General features: G+C 49.2%; 2 protein-coding genes across 36 annotated transcripts in view; one reads left to right on the forward strand and one right to left on the reverse strand.

Moving 5' to 3' along the window:
- PPIP5K1 (diphosphoinositol pentakisphosphate kinase 1) overlaps positions 1 to 1,994 on the reverse strand; it is a 57,237-nt gene extending 55,243 nt beyond the window's left edge. For 17 of the 31 annotated variants that reach the window (XM_063716625.1, XM_063716623.1, XM_063716620.1 and 14 more), the window contains exon 1: positions 1,895 to 1,993. The gene's annotated coding sequence lies outside the window, so the exon portion shown is untranslated. Of the gene's footprint in view, positions 1 to 1,047; positions 1,355 to 1,598; positions 1,762 to 1,894 lie in introns of those variants that run through there. The other 14 variants (XM_054532713.2, XM_054532706.2, XM_054532705.2 and 11 more) reach the window with 6 other exon arrangements.
- Positions 1,995 to 4,560: 2,566 nt separating this feature from the next.
- On the forward strand, positions 4,561 to 11,092 carry CKMT1B (creatine kinase, mitochondrial 1B). 5 transcript variants are annotated; one of them, XM_003778437.4, is made up of 10 exons: positions 4,561 to 4,963; positions 5,738 to 6,060; positions 6,665 to 6,863; positions 7,067 to 7,162; positions 7,549 to 7,770; positions 7,900 to 7,985; positions 8,101 to 8,224; positions 9,876 to 10,010; positions 10,510 to 10,635; positions 10,843 to 11,092. In XM_003778437.4, exons 2-10 carry the CDS (start codon positions 5,912 to 5,914, stop codon positions 10,957 to 10,959), a joined length of 1,254 nt encoding a protein of 417 aa, XP_003778485.1. In that variant the 5' UTR covers positions 4,561 to 4,963; positions 5,738 to 5,911; the 3' UTR covers positions 10,960 to 11,092. The 5 variants fall into 5 exon arrangements, with proteins under 5 accessions (XP_003778485.1, XP_054388708.1, XP_024088634.1 ...); XM_054532733.2 differs by having other exon boundaries at positions 4,576 to 4,963; positions 5,801 to 6,060; positions 10,843 to 11,087; XM_024232866.3 differs by having other exon boundaries at positions 4,576 to 4,963; positions 5,876 to 6,060; positions 10,843 to 11,087.
- Positions 11,093 to 11,124: the final 32 nt, after the last annotated feature.

The following is an 11,124-nucleotide window of genomic DNA, read 5'->3' on the forward strand; positions in this document are numbered from 1 at the left end:
AATAAAAAATAAAAAGAAAGTTCTAGCGGACCTTTATATAGACCTCGACCTCTCGACCTTTCCAGTTTTCATCATCTGCTGTCTTTACTTCTCAACTGCCACGGGGATGCGACATTCTCCTTAGGCTTAATATTTCTAATTGTGCACTGCAGGTCTCATACACACACTCTTCCCTGTGATAAAAACGCTATTTTTTTGAATTCCTTTTCAGTGACCTGACCCAATTTCCCTGACTTGGGACATTCCCAAGGTCCCTGTATAGTTTGAGCAAGTAGAATTTTGTTGCATTCTTTATCCTCGCTCTGAAGCAGGGACTTTCTCTCAAGTCTAAGATTCCTAACCCTTTGCCCTTTCTTCCATTGAGTCCTTCCTCGTTTTCTACTGAATGTACACTCATGTTCTTGAAATTCTACTGCAACTACATAACGGGGCGTTGTAAGTAATAGGATAGGGACGAGACTGTTTACAAATATGTGGCTGAAGAGAGACGAAAGGTCTAAATTCCCAGTTAACAAAGCAAAAATAGAAGCCTGACAGAAATAGCTATGAAATAAGCCAGGATTTATTTAGATGCACCTCTGGGAGAAGCTGGGCTTTAATGTGGTGTTCCCAGAGCCGCTTCCCTGTTTTCCATGCTCTTCTCCCCATCCGCCTCTCCCCCAAACTTTGTTGCGAAAGAAAAGAAAACTTCACACTCCACACTGGGCTGAAGGGCAGTCTTACTCTGACAGGAATCAATGTGAATGGAAGGAAAGAAGCAAGGAGATAGGCGAGTGAGGTAACGAGGGAGGGGCAGGCAGGCAATCTTCTCAGGAACACCTATGTTAAATCAGATCTGGAGAAGGGGTAGAAGGGAGGGTAAACGGTGTAACTTCTTTATCCCTTAGAATTTAGGGCTCCTTGCATAGTCATCTAATTTCCTAAATCACTATGCACTTGATGGTGGACTCCATTGGTAGTGAAGAGGAAATATCAATACAAATTCCAGGCAGGAATACTTCCAACACAGAAAAACTCCTCAGGCCACCAACACTATTTTCTGCCCACCTTGAACAGTGGACGCCTCACTTCCTTCTTAATGCAATTTTTAATTCTTCAGACACACTCCTCATTCCGACTCTGATCAACTGTGCTCCTCTCCCTGTTCTCAGTATCAGCTGCTTCGTTCCGCCTTCTTTCCCCAACTTGCTACGACTCTTGCCCCAATACTGACTGCAACCTCCCCATCCCGCCCCGCATCATTGGTCAGCTAATTCCATTAATCCAACTAATCCTCGCACTCACTGATTCCCCAGTATTAAACTCCTTCACCCCCTCGCACGAGTCACCATACTTGGTAACATCTGTATATTGACCCCTCAGTGACACCCTCCCCCCCCACAAAGACGGCCTGCCATCCGTTCTTTCCTCACACCACTCCTCCCTCCAGGCTGTCTTCTCTCCGCCACAACCCATTCCTCAAGCTACCCCCTTCCCCCTGGACTCCAGCCCCACCCCTCCTAGCGCAGATCCCTTCCACCTTGATCCTCTCCTCTGTACGACTCCGCTCCTCCATCCTCCCACAGGACCCCCTGTTCCTCACGCAGACCCCCACATACCAATCTCCTCTCCCGCCGACCCCCTCCTCGGTACTCTCCTCGCACAGCTCCGGGTCACGAATACCGCCCTCGCATCCCGACTCCACTAGCCTTTGCCCGCCCCCGCCTTCGCCGCCTCACTCTCCCTACGCTGACACTAAGGCCCCTCCGCTGGGCCTCTTCCCAAAGCGGAGCCCACCCGGAAAGAACCCCAGCCCTGGGAACCCACCAAGCCCACTCTACCGCGCCCACCCCCTCCGATACCGCCCCCAGCCCCAGCCCCAGCCACTCCCCCACCGCCACCGGCCTTCACTCACCCGCCTCCCTCGGCTCGCGCAGCCGAACCTGCCGGCAGCGACACCTGACAGCGGCCCAATCAAAGCGCGACTTCTTTGCGGTGCCACCAATCAGCGAAGGGCGCGCACCGGCACAGAGTCAGGCTGCGTTGGCCGGCGCTTCTGCGCGGAGAAGCGTGACCCCTAGTGGCTCTGGGAGGGAATGCAATTTGATGCTCCCTTCCTTTGATTTCTTACTGTGTCGCCAAAGTCCAGATGCGTGGTCTAGACAGAGACGTTCCATGAGACGACGGGGTGGGTGGGAAGCCTGATGCTGAGAAAGAGGAAGAGGCAGAGTTTGTGCCATTGCTGTTCCTTCAGAGCAAAACCAGGTCTTCCGTTTGTCTTATGAGACAAAACGGGGTCTCACATATGTATAGATCCAATAAATAAAGTTGAAAATATTAACAGATGTAAAGAGGAGTGATAGGGAGACTGGAGACAAAAAAGAGACAAGGAGAGAAGCAGATAAGAAAGTTGAGGGAAGGAACAGAGAGACATTTACAGAGGAGGCAAGAAAATGGATGGACCTGGAACTCTAGACAAATTCTTTCCTATCTCCACAGCCTGCTTTTTCTCTATGCTCCAGACAAACCTGGATTTGAATCCTGGCCTTACCTTTAATAGCTGTGCCGCCTTGACCGACTCACTTAACTTCTCTGAGCCTTTATTTTTCTCATCCATAAAAATGGGATTAAAAACCTAGGGCCAGGCTCAGTGGCTCGCACCTGTAATCCCAGCACTTTCGGAGGCCAAGTCAGGCGGATCACTAGGTCAGGAGGTCGAGACCATCCTGGCCAACATGGTGAAACCCCGTCTCTACTGAATATACAGAAATTAGCGTGGTGGTGCGCACCTGTAATCCCAGCTACTCGGGAGGCTAAGGCAGGAGAATCGTTTGAACCTGGGAGGTGGAGATTGCAGTGAGCCGAAATGGCGCCATTGCACCCCAGCGTGGTGAGAAAGCCAGACTCCGTCTCAAAAGAAAAAAAAAAAAGAAAAACCTAATTAAGGCCAATTGTAGTGGCTCACACCTACAGTCCCAGTACGTTGGGAGGCCGAGGCGGGCAGATTGCTGGAGTGCAAGGAGTTCAAGACCAGCCTGGTCAACATGATGAAACCCTGTCTCTACAAGAAATGCAAAAGCTAGCCAGGTGTGGTGGCGTATGCCTGTGCTCCCAGCTACTTATGAGGCTGAGGTGGGAGGATCACTTGAGCCTGGGAGATGGAGTTTGCAGTGAGCCAAGATCACCTCACTACATTCCAACCTTGGTGACAGAGCGAGACCCTGTCTCAAAAAACAACAACAACAAAACACCTCACTTAAAGGGTACTGATAATATGAAAGCATTTTGTATTGTATATGTTATTGCTCTTATCCTCGCATCTTCACTTGGGTTTCCCTGGTCAAGACAGTTGTTCCCTCTTTCTTCTCTGCAATATTAGGGGTCTTACCACTTTTCCAGTCGTGCCTCATTGTACTGACCCTACAAGCCCTCCTGAATGGACATAGAATTGATTCTAAGGGCTTGAATAGATTATTCTAAGAGGAATGGATGCCTCCCTAGTTCATGCTCAGGCTCATACCCCCTCCACCACTCTAGCCCTTCAAACAAGCTATTACAGCATCTTCCAGGTATTTAACTCCCCTTACTATCCCCATGAAAATGTAGACTCTGTCCCTAGTCATCATTGGAACAATCCAATTCAACTCAATGAAATAATACGTATAAAAGTTCCATGTAATTGTAAAGTGCTTTAAAAATATTAAATACTATTGACAACAATAATTCTTATTAAATAAATGAAATACCATATATCAATACCATATATTGATTACTTCCATATGCTGTAAAATAATTCTTTAAATGAGCATTAATATATTATGTGCCTGTCAAAGGCACACGACAGATAAGAAAAGTGCACAAGTACATGTGTTTTCTCAGTGGAATTATTGTTCACATTTGGGAAGCTACTCTCTAAACTTGGGTAATTCCTCTACTCCTCTGGCTGTCTTATTTCTCCTTCAGTAACTATCTCTTCCCACTTCCTATTCCTTAATCTTAGTAACACTCTCCCAATCAAATAGCAACCCTACTGCTCTGGAAGATTATCTCCCTATTTATCTGGATAAATACACACTATTCTAAGAAATTATATTTATTTACTCATGGCTACTTTTTAACCTAGGTGAAGAGGCCCCACAGCACAGATAACATTTTCCACACTGCAGCTGCATAACTCTGTTCTCTAATAATTGATGTCTTACCAGAAGAAGAAGGGATGGACCCAAGAGAGAGGTGGACACTTCTAAGAATACCCACAAATGAGGAAGGCAGAATAAAAGGACACAAGGAAGGCCTAAGGAGAATTAAGGGAATTAGAGTAGTATGGGGGAATTCTCGATGTGAAGGGAATTCTCTTTCCCAAATACTCTCTCTTAAGATTTCCAAGTATCTGTCTTGTGGGTACACCAGGATAGCAGAGAGAAGGGACTAATGCCACCGTGCTACTCCACCTTAACTGACCCTCCATGCTGAAGCCCCTCATCTCTATTCCAACTCTAGCATTCATTCTCCTTGCTGCCAGGACAAAGGTCAAGTCATACCTGGAGCTGGGAAACAAAGCCCTCTCAAATCTGAATATGCATTTTACGAGGAGAGAGAGCAGGAGAGGGGACCACGAGGAAGGCAGAGATTCCCTGACGACCTCATGCCCTTGTACACCACTCGCCTTTACTCTCTGGAGCCAAGAGAGGAAACACATGTGGTGTCTGGAGACCTGTGCCTGCCTGTTCCAATCCCACACCCAGTCATCTCACCACACCCTTCACCTCACTTTACCTTCTCCTCCAGCACAGGAACTAGGAACTACGGAGAGAGAAGCCAAGGGAGAGGAGGAAGAGGAAACTAACGATTCCCTGCCCAACCCCAGCCCCACACCCAGCACCACCAACAGGTGGGCAAGCTTGCCGAGAAAACGCAGAGGGCATCCTGTGAGCAGCAAACACATCTGAGCCTGGAAAAGACGCAGAGAAGTAAAAGATCAAAGGTGAGGTAGGGGACGGGGAGGAAAGTGGGAGAGACAAAAGGAAAACAAAAAGTGGGGGATCATGAGAAGCAGAGGCAGGAAATAACAGGGCTTCAGACTTGGGTGCAGAGTGGAGGTGGAGGACACAGCACAGATGGTGTAAGAATTAATATTTCCCTGGTTCCTCCCAGGGAGTCCTTTCTCAACCTTGTAAGGCGTGCACAGAGGTGGCAAGGAAGCACCTTGCTCCTCTTCCTGGTTCTAAGGAAAAGGTGACCTTGAGCCGGTGGGTGTCTTTCCCAGTGCCTGCCTCTAACCCTGTGCTTTCTCCATATCCTCCTCCGGTACCTGTGTTTATTCCGCGGTTTCCCCGCGGCTGCCCCCAGGAGATGGAAGAGGTGGCTGGGGCAGGCCGAAAGCAGAGGAAAGGTTGGGCAATGTCACCCTTGCACACCCACAGGGTAGACGGATCGAGTTTCGGCTTAAACCGAGGGGTTTGGGGGAAGGGTGTTGGGGTTTAGCTAGTCCACGTGGGTGCTGTCCTCCACTTAGTGCTGAAATCTGGGCGGCCACATCCCGGGGGCGGGTGGGGGCTACATCCCCGGCTTTAGACGCGCGAGTCTCAAGTCCCGCTAATTACCTGGCGGGTGCTGCCCACCCCTGCCCCAGCGCACCTAGCGCGGTGGCAGGCGGGAAGGCGGGGCCTGGGGGAGCCCCACCCCTGGAGACTGCGGCTGGGGCCTCCCTCTCCTCCGCCCGCCCGCCTGCCACTAGCTCATTGCGCCTCTCCTGCAGTCTGGTTGGCACCGGCTCCCATTCCGGCTCCAGCCTCCAATCCGACCCCCATTTCGGCTGCAGCCTCGGACCTAGCTCCGGCCCTCGGTCTATCCGGTTGCATCCTCCCTCCCTGTTCTGGATCTTATCTTGCGCCAGCGCCTACTCCAGGATCCCGTAGCCAGACCTCAAGCCATGGCTGGTCCCTTCTCCCGTCTGTTGTCCGCCGGCCCGGGACTCAGGCTCCTGGCTTTGGCCGGAGCGGGGTCTCTAGCCGCTGGGTTTGTGCTCCGACCGGAACCTGTACGAGCGGCCAGTGAACGACGGAGGCTGTATCCCCCGAGGTAACAGTGCCTGAGGTGCGGGAGGAGGCGGGGGCAGGTGGTGATGGGAACGAAGGTGCAGGTAGAAATGAGAATCCGAGCAACAGAGAAGGGCTATAATCACAAAGGCCCTGGAGCTGGAGGGCTGTGCAGTCTGCAGACCTCAGTGGGGTGGGGGTGGGGGCCAAAACCATAAAGCAAGAACATTCCTGGGGACCTGCCAAGACCAGCTCTGGCCCTACGAGTTCTAGCTGCACTCGCTGCCCAAATCCCTAATTGTAAAGCCAGGAACTATCCTTTTCGCTCCCCTCCATCTCCTTCCCTCATTTCCTCAATTCCTCTCCTTGGGCTTTTCCCCTCCTCCATCCCTAGTGTTGTGTCATGGGAGGAAAGAACTGAGCAGATCTGAAGAAACTGAGCTGGCCAGCCAGAGGCAACTAGAACTATTGGGAAAGCATAGACTCTGAAAGTCCCTAAAGAGATTACCGAGGTTTAGCCTCTTTCTAATTCCCCCTCCTCCCACGGAGCAAAGCCAGACATGGCCAACTGGACAGCTCCCAGGTAACTGCACTAGGTCTAGGCGTCTGTGCCCTCCCTCCATGGTTACTGGGTACCCCCTCCCCAGCGCTGAGTACCCAGACCTCCGAAAGCACAACAACTGCATGGCCAGTCACCTGACCCCAGCAGTCTATGCACGGCTCTGCGACAAGACCACACCCACTGGTTGGACGCTAGATCAGTGTATCCAGACTGGCGTGGACAACCCTGGCCACCCCTTCATCAAGACTGTGGGCATGGTGGCTGGAGATGAGGAGACCTATGAGGTAGGGGGTCCCCAGAGTCTCCCTGATGATCCAACTCATCTTCCCAGTAATCCCAGCTCCTTTCCCCTAAAGACCTCTCACTTTCCCCCAAGACTCTGAGACCCCTATACTTAAGTTTTCTGACCCGGTGAAATCAATGCACAATTGAAGTCTGGGGAGGGATTCCCTCTCCTTAACCATCTCTCCCTCTTAACTCCCCTTAGGTATTTGCTGACCTGTTTGACCCTGTGATCCAAGAGCGACACAATGGATATGACCCCCGGACAATGAAGCACACCACGGATCTGGATGCCAGTAAAGTGAGTTCAAATATCCCACTTCTGATTTACACTGCCTGTGTACAACACTCTGTATCTCCAACCCCTTCACCTTATTTCCTGACTCATGGTCATTATACTACTGAGCTTTTAACCTTAATGTAAGGAAAGACTCATATCTTAAGGGGCAGCATATATGGAGATGGAAGGATAGAAAAGAATGACCATGGCCCAAGGTGGGTGGTTTGGGGAAGGGTCTGCAATGCCCCCTTCAATTCAAGTGCTTTCCCAAAGGGCCTCTTCTTCCAATGCACGCAGGAAGAATGCACAAAGATTCCTCTAATGCCTAAGGGAGGTCTCTCTTTTCCCAGGGTCCCTCAGTTCCCACCGTGTTTCTGTGACTTATATTCATTTCCCTTATCTCCCAGATCCGTTCTGGCTACTTTGATGAGAGGTATGTATTGTCCTCTAGAGTCAGAACTGGCCGAAGCATCCGAGGACTCAGTCTGCCTCCAGCTTGCACTCGAGCAGAGCGACGAGAGGTGGAACGTGTTGTGGTGGATGCACTGAGTGGCCTGAAGGGTGACCTGGCTGGACGTTACTATAGGCTCAGTGAGATGACAGAGGCTGAACAGCAGCAGCTTATTGATGTGAGGGCCTTAAGAGGGCGCTGGTTGGTGGGAGCAGATGGGGAAGGCTGGGCCAGATGAGACTTGGGCTCTGAGAGGCCCAGGGGCCACCATGAAGATTCTTAACCCAAGTCCCATTACTCTTCCCAGGACCACTTTCTGTTTGATAAGCCTGTGTCCCCATTGCTGACTGCAGCAGGAATGGCTCGAGACTGGCCAGATGCTCGTGGAATTTGGTATGAAGCTGCTCCTTATCTCTTTTGTCTTCATGGCCACATAAATGCCTTTTTTACCTCCATCTCTCCTAATTCTTGCCTTGCCTCTTGATCACTGTCCCTCTCCGGCCCTCAGGCACAACAATGAGAAGAGCTTCCTGATCTGGGTGAATGAGGAGGATCATACACGGGTGATCTCCATGGAGAAGGGTGGCAACATGAAGAGAGTGTTTGAAAGATTCTGCCGAGGCCTTAAAGAGGTTAGAGAATATTGTGTAGGGGAGCTAGGTGGGAGGACATAAGGAAAACCAAAGACTAGCATAAATAGATTTATGTAATTTATCAACCAACCCAAGACATGTCTGATAGTAAAAAGGACTATCTAGGACTCACTCTAGGACTAAAGGTATAAACCAGCTGGGACCATACTGGGAAAACCAGGACATGTGGTCACCCTAAGATGAGGAAAAGAGTGTCAGGAACCTTAGGAAGTGAATAAGGCAGGTAATGCAAAGACGGAATAACTGAGATGGCACGTCAGTGCCTGGGATGTGTGCAGTGGGATGGTGAGGTGTGTAGATAAGGAAAACATTCGAGCTTAGATTGATGTTGGCGGGGAGAGGTTGCTGTATTCATGACTCTAATATAACCACCCAGTTGTGAGCCAAGGTAGGCCTTGACTCTGGATTCTATCATTCTTGTTAAAGTATCGGGTCTAGGCTTTAAGTTGAGGGTTCGGAGGGAGACTGGGGAAGGTGGAGGATAGAATGGTTCGAGTTCTAGAATATGTGGCTCTAGATGAGAGGTTGAACTGAATCATCAATCCTACATGGATTGGGTCTCCGTATTCAAGTCTACATTAGAAATCCCCACAAACTCAATTCAATTCTTACTGTATGTTCTCAAACATACAGTTCTATTTTAGGTTTGCAAAGAAAAAGAGCTCCTCTTTTAGATTCTGAGAAGTTTCTACTATTTTTGGCAAGTAATAGATAACATATGCTGACTATGAGTGGGTAGGGAAGTACCTTTAAATTATATGCCTCAGTTTCTTCATCTGTAAAATTGGGATAATGAGATTTTCTACATTTTAGGTTGTTGTGGGGATTAAGTGAAATACAGGTAAAGTACTTGGTCCACAGTAAGTGCTTAATAAGTGTTAAAGTGTTAGCTGCATTATTATTCTAGATGGAAGGGTTTCCCCCCATGTTCAGCATGTAAGATATCCCCTATGCCATGGTTCCTTCTGAACTATAAACAGGATCCCTTTACTCATGTTGGGTAGTGGTCTTTGTGACCATCACTCTGGTAGATCCCTTGTCTCTTGAACTCTAATAGTCATCTTCATGACTACATGGTTAATGGAAGCAAAACGCCTTCCCCTCGCCCCCTATTCCTATGAATCTGGCTTTCCTGCTCTGTTTTCCTCTTTCTCTGCATTCATGCAGGTGCTCCGTTCACAGCTAACAGAACGTTATCTCACCTCTTCCTGGCAAAGCTTACACCTTCATCTTCTGTCTGAAAGGACCCTTCCAAGCTCTAGGCTCATTAGCAAAGCAAAGATAATCGATGCATGCAGAACTCATTGAATAATCAGTCCTCTCTCAGTTCAGTTTACCACCTCTGTTCATTTCCCTAGATCATCCTTAATACACCACTCCTTCAAGTTTTCTTCTTCCACATGAGATATTTTTTCACAATCTCATTATTATGCACATCATAATTTTGCATCATGCATGCATGAAAACAATAACAAACCTTTTTCATTTAAAAAAAGATCAATGTCATTCATTCACAGCCAAGTTTCTGTTCTAGACATATTTCTAGTGTTCTTGTGGGTCTAGCTAAGGGAGGGTCCAGGGTTAATGAAATATCCCTGATTTTTCATTAACAAAACCTTTGTGGACTCAGGTGGAGAGACTTATCCAAGAACGTGGCTGGGAGTTCATGTGGAATGAGCGTTTGGGATACATCTTGACCTGTCCATCTAACCTGGGCACTGGACTTCGGGCAGGAGTGCACATCAAACTGCCCCTGCTAAGCAAAGTAAAGGAGTTGTGGGGTTACAGAGGGGTGTGAGTAAGGAAGGGTGGGTTGTGGATGGGGAGGGAGTGGACCCTTTGGAAAGGAGCCAAACATGTTGTGGCTAAAGGGTCAGGAGACAGGCCAGGCGCAGTGGCTCATGCCTCTAATCCCAACACTTGGGAGGCCAAGGCAGGCAGATTACTTGAGCCCAGGAGTTCAAGACCAGCCTGGGCAACCTGGCGAAACCCCATCTCTACTACAAATACAAAAGTTAGCTGGGTGTAGTGGAGGCTGAGGTGAGAGGATCACTTAAGCCTGGGAAGTCGAGGCTTCAGTGAGCTGTGATCACTCCAGCCTGGGTGACAGAGAGAGACCCTGTCTAAAAAAAAAAAAAAAAGAAAGAAAAAAAAAGAAAAAAGAAAGCTCAGGAGACAGAGCTCTGAGCAAGTTCAGGGCTCTTTCAGGTAGGACTAGTCTCTGCCTCTATTGACCCTGCTCCCAATCCCTATCTCCTCCCTAGGATAGCCGCTTCCCAAAGATCCTGGAGAACCTAAGACTCCAAAAGCGTGGTACTGGAGGAGTGGACACTGCTGCCACAGGCGGTGTCTTTGATATTTCTAATTTGGACCGACTAGGCAAATCAGAGGTGAGATCCTAAGGGATTAGGATGAGGAGAGGTATAGGTCTGCGGGGGCTGAAATATGGCAGTGAGTGAGCCTCCGGGATGTAACATAATCTGAAATGAAATTCAGGTTTGAGTGGGGAGGCAATTGGAAATGAGCAGGCAAGTCAGTCAGTACTAAAGAAAAACTCAGATTATAGGAAGCAGAGATCAAAGATTACTGTCCTTCAGGTGGAGCTGGTGCAACTGGTCATCGATGGAGTAAACTATTTGATTGATTGTGAACGGCGTCTGGAGAGAGGCCAGGATATCCGCATCCCCACACCTGTCATCCACACCAAGCATTAACTCCCCATCGCCAGCTGATGACTCAAGATTCCCAGGAGTTCTGCTCATTCTAATGATGGCCCATTCTACTTGCTCTGGACCTGCCCCCGCATCCCCTGCCTCCATCCTAGTAAAGACTCCTTGCTATGCTGCAGCTGTCTGTGTTATTTCTAATGGTGGGGTGAG

Source organism: Pongo abelii, chromosome 16 (genome assembly GCF_028885655.2).
Source record: "Pongo abelii isolate AG06213 chromosome 16, NHGRI_mPonAbe1-v2.0_pri, whole genome shotgun sequence".
NCBI lineage: Eukaryota > Metazoa > Chordata > Mammalia > Primates > Hominidae > Pongo > Pongo abelii.